We start from the raw sequence: 20,227 nt of genomic DNA on the forward strand, positions 1-20,227 counted from the left end.
TGATTTGATTGGTTGCACTATATTTTAGTACAAATGGTTTAAACTTGATGTTATTTAACATGGATAAACGATTCACATTATTAAATATTTCGTAGACACGTTCCTATGTAGGTATTCTAAAAATATATGCTATGCTAATTTCAGTAGATACGAGTACGGTGTACAACTTCCCCGAAGAGTGTAATAGGCTACGACCTCTGGTTCAAAAGTTATTCTTTATACAATGCTTAAGTGTCTACAACGTTCGTGAAAATTGAATTTATCCGGATTCTCTGGCTGATACTTCAATCAAGTTCACCGTAATACGCTAGTCATAAACGGAATTGGGCAGCTAACAACATAGGCGGTTTTATAGTTCAGATGCGAGTGTCATAAATAGAAAATCTGAAGGACATGAGTTCGATTCTTAACTTTAATATTTTTTTGCTGCTTGTATGTAGAATTGTTAGTTTCACATAAAGGCATAAGGAAGATCATAACCGTTATTTCAGGCGTGTTATTTTATTTTAGCAAAGTTATGTTCTAGCGTTATACTACTCCAATCTTAATCCCTGGATAATTCGTTCAAAAGCTTTCGTTTAAATCAAATCGTGCGTCATGGCCGGAGCTACTCTTGCTGGTGTATAGTGACGGATATTGCCCGGCTTACTCAATTAACCTACCTTCGGTTCACGGGGCATTCTATAGCAGTTCCAGCTCCAGCTACACAGGGATGTGGTGAACATCAGTTGAGCTTTAAAACAACGGAAATATTTCCCGCTTAAGTCTCGTTTCAATTTTAATTTTCTCAACGTATATTATTGTGCACAAAAAAATACTTGAAAATTATTCTGTTACAATTCGATCCAACATCCTTTAGATCACATGTTTCGGATGATACCATCTGGACTATATTTTCTGCTTTACGCCAACGGTACAAGTGGTGAACATAACAAATACAAGGTTCACTTCTTCAGGTTCAAATCAAGGTTCACTTGATTGAAGGTTAAGCTCGGCGGGTAGCCAGAGACAGCACTATTTTCATAACTTTCACGGTAACGAAAGTTTAATTTTGCAATAACTCATGAACCAGTTGTCATAGCTATGAACTGTCTTTAGAAGAAGTTGTTCTACTTAACTGAATCTATAGAATGTAGCATATGAACGCCTGTAACTTGTTTCGCATACCAAAAATACGTTAAAAGCGGGGTTCTGAGCTGAACAAACGAACCGATGTCAAACCAACCTATAGGATACCTTGATATTGGGATCGGATTCGAACATACGGCGTTTGCATTGTAGAGCAGGACTGACTACTTGGAACTAATTTAATTGTTACAAGTGTGGAAATATTTCGTAATAATATGTTATCTTCAAGTAGAGAAACTCTATTCCGATAAACATTCGCCATATATGCAGCATAGGTTTTGTTCGATGTACTACATAATTTCAAAACACGCACTGCTAGATGTTCTAGGAAGGAAAACAAAATAAAAGTTTTACAAATTATTAATTATATAATACTTGACGTATGTTGTATCACATATTTCTACGGATTTGTATACCACGGTGTGTTTGGTAGAACAATTTTATTCGAAAAAAATCGGCGTCGCTAAAACTTCAGCAAGTGATAGAATGGGCTTTTCCCTTTCAATTGAAAGTAAAATTATAATATTCCGTCGGGGCTCCAGAACAACTTTTTTTTGTTTGAAAACTTAGGTTTTTCTATGAAACTGGTTCACATTTTTGCCCATAGGTAGTACTTTAGACATTCAAATATTACCAAAAGTGAGAATCTGATGGACAATTTCATTATGTACAACTTTGTATAAAACTACATCGCGATCTAAAATCGCCAGAGAAACCTATTAAATTGTTATCAAAGTTTCTAGATTCGCACGGGGCCTATTGGTTAAGAAGCTTTATTCCAAACATATTTTAATTTGTAAAAAAAATGGTTTGCCTTATTTTAACAGTGTGCTCAGAAGAATCTGAATGCTAGCCACCTTTAAGCGGAAAAAACATAATTCCAGATTCTACCGCTTTATGCGCACCAATGATATTTTGGAAGCAAGAAGATATAGAGAAGAGTAGATAAAATTTCAACGAAATTAGTACTTTTTTGAAAGATGCTGGGTAATACAGCAAAATGAAACAGTTTTTTTCTGTCACAGATATATTTGATTCTCCTTTTTTATTTCTTCACTTATTCTGGAGTATGCTTGATGTAACCTTGAATCAATCTTTTTGCACGTTAGCATCTTCTGGGATATATTTCGCCTAAATTTTAACTTTATATTTGATCAAACTCGAGTAGATATTCAGTCATTTGATTTGATTTCGATTGAGAATCCTGATTGACAGTTTCATGAAGGATAGAAAAATAATTCAATGAGATTTATGTTCAAGTTTGTTAACTTGTGGGAATAGCTTTACATTGGACAGAAATCGCAATAGTAAATGAGAAATAAAGGTTTTGTCTATTGTACAAAGATAGTGATCTCAATATAAAAGTAGATATAGAAAGTATCACCTTTACCCGAAAGACGTGTTACTGTTAATGTCTCCAGATTCTGAACTGAACTGGCAACTCTGTATTCTTGGTATGTGGTCTTTGCACTTATCCCATATTTGGATGGAAATCTTCAATAAACAGACTTGTATTACTTCGAGAATTTGCTGAATGTATGGTCCAGCCTAATATTTTTTTGTTCGTTTTCTGTTGTGATCCGTGTTCAACTAGTAACGACTGCGGAATTTCTTCTTAAAGGAAATGCTGAAACTTGGTTTTGTTCATTTTTCTAAGATTATGTGTTCAATTTGGAAATAAAATTTGTGGACAAGCAAAACTCTGCATCTATAAATTCTGATGAAATGAATCCACCCTAAAAGATAACAAATATTGATCCAAAACTCAAAGAGCTTTTTTCTCATTCAATTATCTTTCTTTTAATGTTGAAAAGGACAAACAGGATTCTCAACCCAAAGTTGCAGTAAAATCCGTCGTTTATTACAATGACTCGAACTGTTTACTTTAGTTCACCAAATATAAAGCTTTGAAATTAAGCCAATTGTATTTTACCAGGCAGGATAGGATCAGCAAGAAGGGTCATTCTAGTTTACATTAGCTACCTCCTAGAGTGAGTAAAGAAATGAAAAAAGGCAGATTAAAATGCGTTACTACATTAATCAACATCTTGAAAAGGTATAAGACTATCGAATAAATTTGGTCAACACCTCGATACATCGATTGATAGCTTTCTACGAAGTTATAGACAATGAGATTGTTCATTAGATTCTCATTTTTAGTATTTTTGAATGTCTACAGTACTTGTATTTTTGTATATATGTAATACCAACAGGCCAGATGAACCCAATGGTGGACTCCTTATACTATTTTTTAGTAGTAGCAAAAATGCAAATTAATTTCATTAAAAAACTTAAATTTTCAATTAAAAAACTTTAATATAAAAAGTTGTTCTAGACCCCCGACAGAATATTTTAATTTTACTTTTTCAAATGAAGGGGAAAAGTCCATTCTTTCATATCCTGAAGTTTTACAGATGCCAAATTTTTTGAACAAAGTTGTTCGACAAAGACACCGTGTATAGTTTGTATTAACATCATTTGTATAGTTTGTATTATTAAAACCCAGTTGAGCATCTAGCGTTTCAAAATACAAATTTTATGACGTGTGAGGGTTTAGTTTACAACGAATTTTGCATCATAAGAGTGTTGTTTTATGTAATACACTTGTAAATATTACACGCAATATTGCATAGCAGTCATTCGATGATTTATAATAGCCAGAGATCAATGTTATCAGAAGTCTTGAATCATTTGGATAAACGAGTTCGTATGTTACCCACATTAAATTCTTTTAAAATTCTTTCATTTACTTGTTTAACAGAATTCTGACAGAGAATCCTTCATATATTATGAAACAAGCCCTAGAAAAAAAATTTGAATCGCGGCGGTTCAATAAGTTGACCCAGATAAACACAAAAAATACTATTTTACAAAAAATGGAATAACTTTCGCAATTTTCATCGCATTCAAAATAACAAGTGCTTATTTTCATTGGTTATTAGCAGGCTTTAAGTTTCCATAAAAATATAATTTTTAGGATTGCTTTATCTAGCCGAAAATCTTGACCAAACGCTCATTTTTGTGGAAAAATTAAGAAAAAGTTCAATAAATTCGTAAATAACGTCGGAACCTGTAGTCGCACTAAAAACAAAATGTTCTAACGACTGAAAGTACATTGTATTACCTTTAATTCAACATAATAATATTTCATATTGATGCAATACAACCGAAGGTATTTGGATTTTACTGGAGGCACTTTTAATTTGAAGGGTACAATTCATTTTATTACTGTAACTCGAAAACTGTTCTACTGTAAAATTTTTGGACCTCATTGTCGGACTCAGTACGCAATTTTACATCAGAAATGGTGTTCGAATATTGCAGTTCAGATTTTTATTTTTATTTTGTAAACTAGTGTTATTGGCGTAGTTAAGTTACTCTTTGTAATATGAAGCAGGGTATGCTCTCGGTGAAATTAAAATATGTTCCATTAACATGTGTGAAAATTTTTATAGCACGACTCACTTATACATACGAATGCACATGTATGTGAGTTTGCATTTGCATTAGGTCCCGGACCAATAACGCCTTATATGCATTATACCAATTATAATGCATATTTCGCATTAGAGTCATATTTACTTGCATGTGAATCATTCGGCTCGTGTTTTGAGTGTACAGTATTTTGATTCTAAGAATAAAAACTGATACTCATTGTTGTTGCGGAAGCATTAGGTATTGTACCATTTTATTTTTATTCGCGAAGATATCATCAAATATTATACAACGAAAGGATGAGCCTGCATGCTACCTTGTCGCGAAAAATTAGACAGCAGAAAACGATATGTCACATGCTTACTTTTCTCTTGCTGGTCCAAGTAGCTGGAATGTCATCTATTTCTGCACACGATTGCGAAAATTTCAAACTCTGCTAAGAATTTCAAAATTGAAGAACCTTGCCCGAAACCGAATATTTATTCAACAATTCTTGATATTAATTTTATTTTTTTTTGTATATTTTAAACGAAGTAAAAAAATGTATATGCCACTATTCAATAAAAAGTGTTGTAAATTTCCTAAAATCTGTTCTGTAAGTTGTCTGAGAAATTAAGACAAATCTATATGCAGTCGGGTGGGCCAGTATTAAAGCAACTAAATGCAGAGCCTTCAAAAATGTATAGAGTTCGCTAGCATTTATCAGAAAATCTCGAAACATATTGAAAAATAAATTTCATTTTGGATTGTTTCTGATAATCTCAATTTTCCTTCACCAACCTTTTTCATCGCATCTGTGTTTTAGAGGGAGACTGGATTAAAATATGAAAACCCTTCAAGGACCCTGTACCGCTCTCAATCAAAAGTCTTCGTGACAAGTATCCTCATCAACCGCTCCCCTCCCACCCGGTTTGGTTTACTGCCCCGACTTACCGATGCTGTCCCAGCCTTGGCCCTGGGGTACCAGGATGGCCCATAAATCAAACAGTATCGAGGCGGCCAGATAGCACCCAAACGCGACACGCTTCTGCTTGAGAGCGTAGCTCTGGTACAATTTTTCCAACACATCATCCGGCAGTAGTTCGCTCGAGGTTGGCAGGTTGGTGCCAGCCGGGTTGGATTCCGTCGTCGCCGAGATGATTCCATCCATGATGTTTGATTTGCCTAGATGTTTCCTTCTATTTTTGTTACCTCTGCCTGCTGCCTTCGTTCGTTTCCGTTCACTACCGCTGCGATGAGGTTATTTTTCGCTGAATAAACCCTCTGGCAGAATGATGATGAGGAACACTTTTAAATGTGGAAAAAACATGCACACTCTTCACCGTACGATGCTCGTGGTTTTTTTTTCTTCTTTTCATTCACTTCTCAGATTCACATTTCCCGCCTGGCATATACACTGTAGAGGAGAACCATTTTCTGTTGCTGCTCTGAGGCGAGCTGGTTCTTGCACCGGATGCGATAAGGACTGGAAAATTGTCTAGGGATGGAACTCAATGTTACACTTTACTATCGCTGAACAACTGTTTTACATTTTATTTCTCGGATAGTGTTTACACGACAAGAGACAATAAATCACCTAAAACATCGCAGGATTTTCAATCATCACTTGTTGATGTTAGAGTCGTGCAATCATAGTGATATATGAAAAAGACAATTAACAGAATTAACGAGTTGGAAGATTTTTGCATATTGGATTCATCATTTCGATGATAGCATGGTAAAAAAATGAATGACTTTTCAAAACGACTACTAGGAAAATATTTGTATTCGTTTTATCCTGAAGATGAAGGGATACTCCCTTTGAAATGTTGACGTTAACGCAAAATAAATATTTTGTGATTGAAACCCAAAATTGAAAACCAAAAAGCCATCTTCGAATCGTTGTTTTGTCGTTTTGGCGAAATAGAATTCGAATTTTACAAAACGACAATCCCACAAAGTTTCACATTGTTGAGCTACTAGCGCTCATAGAAAACCGGAACAATGTTTTCCCAAACCGGCTATGCAGTTCAAAGGCTCATTTATTGCGGCAGATGTAGACTCTAAAGACAATTGACTAGCTTTTAATTATTATTCTTCAATCAAATTTATTTATATTGATTGCAAGTTTTCTGTAGCATTGCTGGTACAATTAATTATAAGCAGCCTTCTCAATAGTCGCCAGTACGGAACTCGTGTTCCATATAACATATATTGGATGATGCTCCAAAAACAATATCACAATCGCTAAAAAAACTCAAATTCTCGGCCAACGTTACAGATCAATTAATGCGTGACAACTCTGTTGTGACAGAAACATATTTTAATTTCCAGTGTTATGTAGACCGCTTCTCCGTCTCTAATAGAAACATGTTTTGAACCAACATTGAAACCTCTCCAGCACTTCGGGCGTGACCAGTATGGATATAGAGTAGCATGCGAATGGCACAAGCCTGTCGCTGTGCAATATTAGTTTTTAGCAAATACGGATTAGGTATATACAATCCCTTCTACATATTCTTAGGCGGACACCCATAATGAATATTAGATTTTAATTCTCATCAAATAACACACAGAGCAATACAGAATGATGAGTCAATCTGATTTACTATAATTGTGATGAACTATTATTGCATAGAACACTAATAAAGGTCTATATTTAGTTGTGATGTTTTCATCGTATGGAGCTACCCTCATGAAAGATTTTGGTTATATGGACAATGGTATAACCTTAGACTATTTGTTGAAATTCTAAATATTACAAAATGAACATTCCCACTAAGCTTCGATTACACCTCGAAAGCATATCCATTGAACTGATGAGTATCACACAATCCTTTCCCTGCCACCACCCTCGTGACACCTCGTTGAAGCTCTCTGCACGATCGATTGATTTCAAAGCTGCCGTTGATTATACCGATGATAATGATTGCTATGCCACTGCCACTCAACCATACACGTCACCACTGTGGCTGTCAATTTCACTTCAGCAACCCCTGTTCGATACGGTTTTTCTTAGGGCTTCTACAATTTGCATCTTCTCGTTTCTTCACCATGTATCACTCTGTTTATTTTCTTTTGTGAAGCACATGGTTACATTGTAAAATGATCATTAGAGGGGAAGGACGATGACACCAGCTATCAACAACGTTTCAATCTATCAAGTCTGTCCGTTCAAATCTGTGAAAGAAGGAAAGAAGAAAAGATTAAAACAAGAATCTAGCGTCTGAATTTCTTAAGCACAATTAACCGCAACCGCAGAAAAGAACCATTTACCCACATTATAAGAATTTTATTAGAACCGTATACTCCATTCTCTCTGGTCGAAAGGAGAAAGTTTTTCTTGAAATGGCTAAATGATATGCATGTCGTCTGGTTATTTAAATTAGCGAGGCTATAACTTCGGTAATTTGAAATAGCTTAACTTTGGATAAAAAACTTCAGAAATCAGAATTCATTAGCTCGATTGGCACGTTCCCCACGTTATTCGGAGGTTTGTGCCTTGCCATGTCCTCTCATCATTTTCCTGGTGGGAAGGGAAAGGAATATGAAAAACGTGTTTTAATCCACCTTTCTAAATCATGGACACGAGAATTTTTGCGTTGTTTATATTCATTAAAAGCTTTCAAATGTATATATATATATATATATATATATATATATATATATATATATATATATATATATATATATATATATATATATATATATATATATATATATATATATATATATATATATATATATATATATATATATATATATATATATATATATATATATATATATATATATATATATATATATATATATATATATATATATATATATATATATATATATATATATATATATATATATATATATATATATATATATATATATATATATATATATAGGGTAAGGTGGGGCAAATCCGACCGTTGGGTAAACCCGACCCCCCTCTGTTATCGAAAGTCAGAAGTACTACGCGAACTAATTTCAATGTTGTCGTGTAGAGCATCGAAAATAATCGTAATGGTGGTATGACAGCATTTTATTAGTCTACATTGAGATGCTCAAACGACAAAAAGTGTGTTTTTACAATTTTTGATTTGATTTTTGTGCATCATTTACTACATGATATTTCTGATTGATAAAGTGATGGCATAAAAAATGTAAGTAGATTTAAATTCTTTGATTAAAGTCCTACAAAGTGCGTAGATGAATTTAGTCCAACTTTTTTCATATTTTTTTTAAATGCATCGTAATGAAAAATTACGCGGTGGGGCAAATCCGACCTCCAAATAGTGGGATAAATCCGACCGCTTTTTTGCTAAGAAAATGTTTATTTATCAAACTGAAGTATATTTTTATTGTTATTATTTATTATTTTTTTGCACGATGGTTCGTAATTACAAACAAAAGACGCAAAAACGTGATGAAAATAGTATTCGTCGAGAAATTGCTCCGATTCAAATGGGAATATCTTTACGTGCTATTGCTCGTGATTTTGACATTCTAAGATTGACATTGAATTCCATTTCCCTTCATATTACAATTCAATAACATAACATTTATTGATTTATCATTGAAAAACCATAAAATTTGGGTAATATCTGTACTAAATCAACCAAAGACATAGGCGGTCGGGTTTACCCCACCATTTTTGAAATCAGCAAAAATGAACTTTTTCGTAAAACGCTTGTATCTTAAAACTTTACCAAGATTCGAATAAAATGCTATATACAGAAAGGTGCCCAGAAGTTTAACCTATAATTTGGTATATAAAACGACTTGATCCGATGTAAAATGAGCATTTTACAGCAAAAACCATTTACTAGGTCGGATTTGCCCCACCTTACCCTATATATTTATATATATAACATTTTTTGATACACGACATGACAACTATATACAAGAAAGGAAATCATTATTCGAATTCTAACATTTTGTAAAAGAAAGAAAGTCACGGTAATATTAAATTGAAAAACTTGTTTTAATCTACCTAGTGGTGCAATTGTGCCTTTCTCATTTCTCCAAACTATGATTCTATGGCTGGTTATGTTCGTTTCAATTATGGAAATATTTAATACATTCTTAATACACTACACACAATGGCTCACCAGCCACGAAACCGATGAGCTACGTGTCGACGGTGAAACACATGAAACAAAAAAATATCATACTTCATTAGCCTAATCATCATTAGTTCAATGTTGTCTTCCTGCTAACTAATTTTGTCATGCGTCATGGGTGTTTGAGGAGGGTGGAAAAACCCACGAACGAACCCACTTCCCAGCTTAATTTGGGATGCCTTGTGATATAGCGGTGGCATAAAAATAATGGGGTTGAGAAGGGGAGGGGTATGAGTAATGGATGGGGTGGTGGTCTGAAGCGGGTACAATGAGGGTTGATCTTAGGGGAATTTACATGGTTGGTGAGTAGTGAGAGGAGGGGGGGGGGGGGTATAACTCCTCTCCGTACACCACTAGCTACAGCCCTGTTAAAAGCCAGAAACATTATATCAGTAAAAAATAATGGCCGGGATTAGGTTGACGATTTTTAGAGTGATTGCATATCCTTTCTATATGAGAAAGGCGAAAAGGTGCGAAATCGACAGTCCCAAAAAGTCGAATTTTATAAAAAAAAATCGAGGTAACATAAAATTTCGACGTTTCATGCATTTTAAAGATGTTTGGAACCAAAAATACGAATTTGATTTCCGAAATTTCATGAGGTTTAAAAAAAATTTGTATTCCGGCTTATATGGGAATTTCGTACGTGAACGGGCGGTTCTGTCTATATTTCCGGAACCATATAAGCGATCCTTACGAAATTTTATAGACATCTGTGGAGATAATATAGTATCATTTGGGACTAAGTTTGTGCAAATCGGCCCAACCAATTCTGAGAAACTGATGTGAGTTTGTTTATTTTGAAAGATGGCCGCTTTTCCCGAGCGCTTCGGGAACCGTCTATGGTGGTCAATGTAGTCAACGAAAGTTCGGTTGGCCGCCAGTGACCTAGAACTGCAAATTTAAGATGTTAGAGAGACATTTTAGCGATTTTTTTACCTTTTTTGCTTTCATCGGAGTATCGGTTTGAATCGAAATTTGCTTTGTGACCCGCAACCCGTAGCTCCGGAGCCGGAAGTCAGATCGGGGTGAAATTTAATAGCCATTTACGGGAATAAAACACCTTTCATTTGAGACAAAGTCGAGAATCGGTAAAGCCATCTCCGAGATAACGATGTGATTCTGAATTGAATTTGGATACTTCCGCCGGCGCTTCCGGAACCGATAATCGTGGCTAATGTGGCCAAAGAGACTTTTTTTTATTTCAATTATAGAGGTTTTAACCTTAAGGTCATTCGCCTCTTCGGGTTAGAAAAATCTCTTAGGAAAAATTTCTAACCCTATGTGCGGGGTCGGGACTCGAACCCAGGTGCGCTGCGTACAAGGCAATCTTTTTACCAATACGTTACGCCCATTCCCGAAAGAGACTTTGAATGGCTGTTAGTAACCTAGTACTACAAATCCAAGCAAATGTGGCCACATTTTGGTAAAATTTTCACATTTATACATTCATTGCAGAATTTGCTAAAATCGACATATTCTGTGTGGTCGTACTCATCACCTGTAATTCAGGAACCGAAAGTCGGATCCATTAGAAATTTAATAGCAGCCCATGGGTTGCACCTTTCATTTGAAACTAAGTTTGTGAAATCGGTTCAGCCATCTCTGAGAAAAGTGAGTGAGATTGTGCTGACCAACGCAAGTGGTTACAGCCTATTGGAAGCACTGGCAAAGCTGGACGTAAGGCTGTGCAACGAAGGTTCCGCTAGCACATTCCGTAAAGACGGCCGGGAATCCATCATAGACGTAACATTCTGCAGCGCGTCGTTGATGGATAACATGAATTGAGGAGTTAGTGAGCAGTATACACATAGTGACCACCAGGCGATCCACTACACCAGTGATTCTCAACCTAGGGAGCCACGAGGTCATTGCTGGGGATCCGCGAAGAAAAATATATTTTCCGAGTGCAGATTGGAATTTTGTGTCCTAACAAAATGAAAATAACATATTGATAGCATACAAAATCGATGTTTATCCGTGAGGGTCCGCAGCAACCCGGGCAATTTCTAAGGGGTCCGTGGTACGAAAAAGGTTGAGAACCGCTGCACTACACCATTGGTCGGCGGAATTGTACTGTAACGCGGAGAGTGAGGACTGATGAGCGAAAGTGGAAAATAAAGGACTTCGACAAGGACGTTTTCGTGGAAGCATTTTGTGCTGACAGCATCACTCCGACTCCGAGGCCGATGAGCTGTTGGAAACTGTATCGAGGGCATGTGATGTAACAATGTCGAGGAAACTAGAGCCGAGAAACTACCGGCGTCCGTCGTACTGGTGGACCGAAAAACTCAGCATCCACCGGGCTGCCTGCCTAAAAGTCAGAAGATGCGTTCAAAAAGTAAGATCTGAGGCAGTCAGAGGAGAGTGAAAGATAACATTCCGGGCGGCCAGGGCCGCTATTAAACGCGAGATAGTGCTAAGCAAGTCCAACTGCTACAAGGAGCTGTGCAGAGAAGTTGACGCTTACCGCGTCGTTATGGCCAGCATTAAGGGTCCAATGATGCAAGTCAAAATGTGCGCTCACAAACTGAAAATTATCGTGGTGGGTCTTTTTCCGAAGCACGACCCAACCTACACCGTACGTTGATGCAGACGGTGGAAAAGCCGGTGACAATCGAGTTTCCAACGACGAGCTCCTTATAGTGGCGAAGGGACTGAAAGCGAAGAAAGTTCCCGGACCGGATGGTATCCCCAACGTGGCACTGAAGACCGCGATCCTGGCGTTTCCGGACATGTTCAGGATAGTGCCTGGACGAAGGCTACTTCCCGGATAGATGGAAGATCCAGAAGCTGTTGTTCCTGCTAAAACCTGAGAAACCACCAGGAGATCCAGCATCGTATCGGCCTATATATCTGCTGAATACTCTTGGTAAACTTCTGGAAAGGGTCATCCTCAACAGGCTGACGACCTACGCTGAAAGTGAGAACGGACCATCGCAGAGGCAGTTCGGGTTCCGGAAAGGGATATCGACGGTGGACGCCATCCGCACAGTCATCGAGAGCGCAGAGAAAGGGTCGAAACAAAAGAGAAGGGGAAATCGCTACTGCGCCGTGGTTACGATCGACATGAAGAATGCGTTCAACAGTGCAGTAGCAATCGCCACAGCGCTGCACAGAATGCGGGTTCCGGACTATTTGTGCAAGGTTCTGAAAAGTTACTTCCACAACCGAGTACTGGTGTACGAAACGAACATGGGGCAGAGGACGATTAGGGTCATGGCGGGAGTACCTCAGGGCTCCATACTCGGCCCAACACTCTAGAATATAATGTACAACGGACTGTTAACACTGGAACTGCCCAGGGGAGTTGAGATCGTCGGCTTTGCAGATGATGTTGTCGTGACGATAACCGGCGAGACTCTTGAGGATGTGGAGATGTTAGCGGCAGAGACAATAGGCATCGTGGAAACCTGGATGGCTGACGGCAAGTTGCAGCACGCTTACCACAAGACCGAGGTAGTGCTGGTCAGCAACTATAATAAAATCCAGCGTGTCGAGATCAGCGTCGGGGAACAATCCATCTTATCGATGCATGTGCTGAAGCACCTGGGTGTGATGGTCGACGATCGGTTAAATTACAACAGCCATGTCGACTATGTATGTGAGAAGGCTGCGAGGACAACTAACGTATTGGCAAGTATCATGCCGAATCACGGAGGAGCAAGAGGCAGCACGAGACGTATCCTGGCGGGTATCCTACCCTCAATACTGAGGTATGGCGTAAGGGCCTGGGCTACTGCGCTGAACTCAAAGCGGAACCGGACGAAGTTGACAAGCATGTTTCGCCTAATGGCGGTTCGTGTCGCGAGTGCGTACAGAACGATATCGTCGGAGGCGGTATGCGTAATTGCCGGGATGATTCCCATCTGCATCACTCTGGCTGAGGACGTGGAATGCTACCAGCGGAGAAGTGAACGTATTGCAAGGAGACTGGTCCGAGCGGACTCGTTGGTTAAGCGACAGCAAGAGTGGGAAAACGCGGAGAAAGAACCACCAACTAGTCCCAAATGTATCTGCTTGGGTACATAGGAAACATGGAGAGGTGGACATGCTTCTTCACCCCTTTGCCCGGAGTGTATGAACGTGCAAGAGACACCGGAACACGTGGTCCTCGAATGCTCTAGATTCGAGGAAGTCCGAAGGGGTATGCCTAGTATGACAGTGGACAATATCGTCCAAGAATTGTGCCAAGACGAGCATATCTGGGACGCTCTCAATAGAATGGTTACGGGTATACTCCCCGAGCTACAGAGAAAGTGGCGAAGGGACCAACAAAGTAGCACCATTAGCTAGAACGCCGCCGGGAAACCACAAATCTGGTTTCGGGAAAGACTCCGCCGTCGGGGAACTCTCCGACGGTGTAGACTACGTCCATCGCCGGGACCAGTTGAGTAGTACGCGATATAGCACCGGGTTTGGGTCGTCGGGCGCCACTGAACCGGACGTCGGACTTCACCGGAATCGCCGGACCGACCTCGACACCCTACCGGATAGCTCGTATGTAGGCTAAATCCACCGCCGAGGATTAGACCGTGTCAAATAGCTAGCAGTGGATCGTTGGGGCGCCAGTGAACCGGAAGCTACACTCCACCCGGAATCGCTGGATGGACCTCAGCAACTACTGGCTGGCCCGTTGAGTAGGCTAGGTTCACCGCCGGGGACTAGACTGAGTAGACGAAGCGAGGAGCTAAATGGCTCACAAAAAGGTACATCGGTGTCGGGAGCAATCTATCGCCGGGGAATCCAGGGTAGGGTAGATTCGACGCCGTGGACTACTCAACAGAATCGTGACGAAAAGGGGAGCTAATTGGCTCACGAAACAAACATCGGTACCGAGATAAATTCTGTTGCTGGAGAAATTTCAGTCGGAGTAGGATAATATCCGAGTTGATCTCGATAAAGCTGGGAGCCAAAAGCGGGTATCGGTGTCGGGGGAAATTCCTCCGTCGGGGAACTATCGGTCGGATGAGGGTGAGTTCACCATAGGGGACTATGCAAGTAGATCGTGATAAGACCGGGAGCTGAATGACTCACGGAAACATGAGCTAAATGGCTCAATGAATCAGCGCCTTAACGGCTAACGGGGACGAGAGCTAAACGGCGACGTAATGGATGGAGACAAAAAGCAAGAGAAGAGTCGATAGTTGCATTAAAGCGTACAGGTCGAGCAACTCCATGAACCAAGTGAGGCTCCGAGATAGAGCATAAGAAAAAGGTGCGACGAAAGCACAACGACCCCGCCCCCCCCCCACGAAGTAATACGATGACGTAGTTTCGTAGAGAAGAAGGGCGTAAACAGTAAGGATTGTTTTTAGTGGTTAGGCACGAACGTGAGTCGTGAGTCCCACGCAGTGCCGGTACACTACAGGCCAGGCTTTTGAAGCTTTTTAAATCTAACTATAAAAAATACACACACAGACATTTGCCGAACTCGACGAACTGAATCGAATGGTATATGTCACTCGGCCCTCCGGGCTTCCTTTAAAAAGTCGGTTTGCTTTCTATTGAGAAAGGCAAAGACGAATTCGAGCACATCATTCGAAGTGGAGTGAGTTTTTTGCCCCGAACATCGAATATTGCGTACTGATATGCGTTTCAAAAAGTATCGCCTGATAAATTGATATAACTCAAGTTCTTATGTTCCGATCAATAATTAATTTTGGGAAAATAATCATTTAGCTATACAATTTCAAAATCTGGAATAATAGCAAACTAATTTAATTTGACAACGTGAAACAAAGTTTTTCGTATTGTATTATCCCGACAAACATAATACAACATCTTAGATTATCCGTGTACAGAGATGGGCATCTAGAGCCTAGTTGAACTGAATAGTCTAAGAATCATTTTTATTCACGAGGGAAAGCGGAGGAAAGACCACATTCAAGTTTTGATTCCATTGTAAGCTCTTAGAATCATAACTTCTGCTCTAACGGGACGACAACCGTAAGCAGGCGTTTTATGCGATTATAAGCAGGGTTACCACATATAGAGATTATTCTGTATTTTATAGATTTTTCAAGATAATTTACGACCAAGATTCTGTATGTGCAGGTTACAGATTTTTCGCTAAAATACAGATTTTACAGATTTTCAGTGTAGGTTAGTAGAGAACCAGGATGGGTTTCAGAATTTCATATAACGCTTAAAAAGCATCCTATGCAGTTCAGACCTAAAGTAACCGCTAAAGGCTAGTTTACAGTTCTGTAAACGTGTGGTGGTATTTGGGTCCCTGTGTATTTTAAATGGATTTCGGGATTTCAAATCCCGTGATGGGAAATGAGTCTACACAAAAATTACCGTTTTTATGAAGTGTAAATCCAACCGCGAGAAACATCACGGGATTTTAAAACTCTCCACACAGAAATCCGGCCGGAAACAATTCAACACAAATCCCGACAGAAATCCCGTGACCCATTTCCCAAACTGCAAACTAGCCTTAAGGCATGGAACAAAAACGCCAAATTTAGATATAATTTGTTCTCCAGATAAAGAATAAAATCAATCTGATTGTTATATTTGTGATCGGTTATCACAATTAATTTTTTATTGTCAAAATATTGTTTTTTGGGGAGTTTCTAGTTAATTTTTGAATACAGATTTCCGATTCAGAATTTTTCTCCCGCGATACAGATTTCCACATTTTTTTCACGAAAAAATACAGATTTCAATGTGGCAACCCTGATTATAAGTAATGTTTGCTTTGTTGGACTTAACGTCTGCATGGCGATCACGACGGCTGTCATGTGCTGAAGAGCGGAACGCTAAACGTTAAAACAATTTCACATTCAATATTTTTAGTTAAATTCTTCGAATGCAGAGTCAAAAATACCCATTTGTCTACTCTTCATGTTCTCCGAAACTTGATAAATATCGCTCAATACGCACAACTGATAGTAAAGTTATTCGATAAAAAATATTAATGCAGTCCGACAGTATATTTTTTTCTGACGAGCTTATTGAGATATAAGCTAATTGACGATAATAAATTAGGTTTTATTTAAATATACTTCAAAAACGATATAATCGCGAGATAAAAATACACTTTTCCCCAAATATATGTTATTTATTTTTGGATTAGTGGGAGGGACACCGTGCACTGGGCGGCAGTTCATGTTCGAGCTACTTGGAAATCCGAAAACCTCGGTCATGATAATTGTTGTTGATGCTGATTATTTGCTGGAAATTTAATTCATTTTCTATAAAATGGTGGTGCAACCCGATATGGATAATACAATGATTAATCGCTAGCTCGTTATACTGCTTTTACTGTATGTCACGCACGAAATAGGTTACGACGTCCGACATGATGGCTTCTTCTATAGATGTCGACAGCGACTGTCAGCAAGAAGACGCTCTCAATTATCAAATGATTGCATGAAGCGTAATATTCGAATTTGCTCAATTCCATATAAAACCTTTTCAACAACACGAAACAATCAATGGCAGCAACAGGACATTAGCGTCCTGCATCATTAATCATGCCGTGTTGACTTCGTGCTGCTTTCATTATTTTGTGTATATTGCGCTATTTTCCTTCTCTACGAAGATCAATCATGTTACGAGTAACGTCCCACATCACTGCTAACGTTTCCTACGCAAACGATCCGTGCTCTAAGGATGGTGGTAGATCGGCGATAATGGAATATTCAGATCGTGTCATTTTGTACCACACCTTTAAATGATATGGAAATATATGTTTTGTGACGGTCAAAACATACATAACTAGCTGTAGGGGAGAATGCAATCAAATTGCATTGATAAGGACATTCCTACTTTGTTGTTCAATATTGCAATAACAGTGGTAGAAAACCTGAAAATGTGACTCTGTTCTGACACCTTAGTTGTATATTGAGAAAACATAATTACTAGCCAGTAAAGAATTAGAACTAGACAAAACCAAATAGTTGTCTCCTCTCGCACCACTCCCCTAAACTTTCATCGACGTACATAAAATCTCTCTTTCCATTTTGCCTACCCTGTTTGCAAGGGATGGTAGTGCTTCGTGGGGGTCTACAGCTACACTGACAAGAGAGACACTGATTTAAGCGATGTGGGCCAAATGTCACGAATTTAAACGAGACACGCAAGTACCGTTTGACTTCTAATTAAATGATGGCCTTACTTCCAATGCAATGTTGGCTCACCAAGTATGCTTGTGCTGTTCCGTAAATGGAAGGCGCTCGTTCCCAGCAGCAATTGTGGGAGAAGAGAGCATGACGTGAGCTATTTATACACCGATGATTGACTGAACGGTAATTTATGGGATGTGACTGCAATTATGAATTCATTGTTACGCAAGGTCGGCATCCCCTCTTGTGAATTGGCAACCTATCAAAAGGATGCGTTTAATGAATTAAATGAAGAGGAGTATCAAAAGGTAAAATGATATAGCTGTGGTGTAATTTTCATATAGCTTCTGGACACGACATTTCAAGTGACTTTATTAACCATCTTTGAATATTCAACGATAATTAGCTTAGACAAACGATAAAGAGTATGTGGAAATTCATTATTTCCAGTGAAATGAGAATCAAACATGAAATCCTTCACAGACAATTGACACTAATTGGAAGCCATTAATGAGAACCGCTGATGGTCATTAGTTGTATTACTCATACCACTGACAGTGAAATACAGACATAACAAACCAATCATTCGGTTCGCTAGAAGTCGACTTCCTGTTAAAAATATCCTCCTAAATCAACTTTCTCTCGGAGCACTTAACGCCAACTCAATGTTGCTATCGAATTCATAAACAAGACCAAACTCACCAGCAAATCAAAGACAAAGCGATACAACACCGCCCACACAGTTTCTGGATAGGGAGTTTTGCCTGGCGAACCACGATATGAATGAAATTTAGCACCGAAAAACCGAGAAGGTAACTAGCATAACTTTCGCCTGAATAGCCCCAATTGACCGTATCTCGCAGTGTTTGCTTGCTTTACGCGAAAACTGTCTGAGAGTGGGTACAATATATAAATAGCATTTCTTAGATTTTTGATGACCTGACACTGGCGGTGCCACCTCTACCTACAGAAAGAAAACCATGTACTGCGAGCCATAAATCGAATATGGTCGGTCATTGCTGCGACACACTATAGGGTAGGCACGTGTCCATACTCATCCAGAAAGTGTTCCAGTAGTATTACTTTTGCCATTAATTCTTTGTATTTTTTTGTAGAATTGCAGGTATTTATTTAGTACATTGTATCATTTATTGAACCAATATCATTGAAGAATAAACCAAATATTAGTAGCTTCCTTGAGGAACACCTTAAGTAATTTTTTAGTAACCTTGAAAATTTGTTACTCAAACGAAAGCGAATCGCTTTAAAAGAGAGGATAATAATTAACTGGTCATTAGCGTTATTCACATTTTAATACATCAATGTCACAAATTACTCGAGGAAATTAAAAATTAATCGCGACGATCCGTTGTCTTTTCACATGTGCGGGCACTCTTTCAAATTTGGTTACAAGAATATCCCTCGAGTCGAATAACGGGATCTGCAACAGTCTAATTTTCAAAACACAAAACGCTAGAAAAATGACCTAACCCAACCAAACAAAGCCCCTTATTTGCCGATTCATGTCTCCAGAACCAAGTCTCTGACAGGAATGCACAGTGGTCCAAAATGCAAATTTAGCAGGAATTTTGAGATTTTACTAAAACTAAACATCTTAGCCTTATTAAGTATTTTGGAAAAGTTTTCGTAGATTGTGGGTCTCTTCTTTTTGATAAAACAACAGTTAGGGTGGTTCTAATTTTACCAGGAAAAAAATTAACTTTTTGATAATTCTAATCATTACAGAAAGGTATTGAAATCATTCTCATTTTTTATTGAACACCCGTATGACACTCTTAATTCTACAGCAAATTTAATATTGAATGTTTCTTAGTGTTTCTTAGAAAAACTGTTTTATTCAAATAACTTTTGCTGTGTTGATATAAAACTGAAGTAGTCTGCAGACAACCTTAAGATTGATTTAAGGCGAATAATTTGTTTCAGGGCACCACATATCTAATTATTTTCGTTTGGCGTTGTGCTTTTTCGCCAAAAATGCTTTCTTTTTCGGAATATCAATATTGGCGGTGGTCAGCTATTTTCGTCCGCGTCCCTTATCACCAATTTTCGTAAAGTGATTCATCAGCAGTGTTATCTTTGAAAATGAACCACCTTGGTTATGCAACTAATTGTTTCCGATCTTTTTTTAAATGCAAATAATTAAGCAATCTTCATTTCGTTATATTCTGACTTTTATATTATTTATCGTATGTAATTTTAAATGTACTTTCATTTGATGGCATTGTAAGGGAACACACATCCGCCGGTTGATGCCAATCGAGCTGAAATTCCTTTAGACTGAGCAAACTAATTTATTTGTTTGTTTAGTGTTTATTTGACCAACTAGGAAACGAATCCACAGGTTCTTCAATGCGTGTGGGAAATACGCATAGTCTTGTCTGAGTGAATGACTTTTGAATTATGTGAGAGAGTGGAGAATTGACAATTCGCAAGATCAATTCAAATCCAATTATCAATTTGCGGCAATCATTG

At 38.4% G+C, this 20,227-nt stretch overlaps 1 protein-coding gene across 9 annotated transcripts in view; it reads right to left on the minus strand.

The window, feature by feature from the left end:
• Window positions 1–20,227, minus strand: part of LOC131685069 (adenylate cyclase type 3) — a 145,020-nt gene that overhangs the window by 81,456 nt on the left and 43,337 nt on the right. For 3 of the 9 annotated variants that reach the window (XM_058968481.1, XM_058968483.1, XM_058968478.1), the window contains exon 2: window positions 5,497–6,139. In XM_058968481.1, the coding sequence (XP_058824464.1) occupies window positions 5,497–5,713 (217 nt within the window). In that variant the 5' untranslated portion in view covers window positions 5,714–6,139. Of the gene's footprint in view, window positions 1–5,496; window positions 6,169–7,459; window positions 7,723–20,227 lie in introns of all 9 variants that reach the window. The other 6 variants (XM_058968484.1, XM_058968482.1, XM_058968480.1 and 3 more) reach the window with 4 other exon arrangements.

This window comes from Topomyia yanbarensis, chromosome 2 (genome assembly GCF_030247195.1).
Source record: "Topomyia yanbarensis strain Yona2022 chromosome 2, ASM3024719v1, whole genome shotgun sequence".
Lineage (NCBI taxonomy): Eukaryota > Metazoa > Arthropoda > Insecta > Diptera > Culicidae > Topomyia > Topomyia yanbarensis.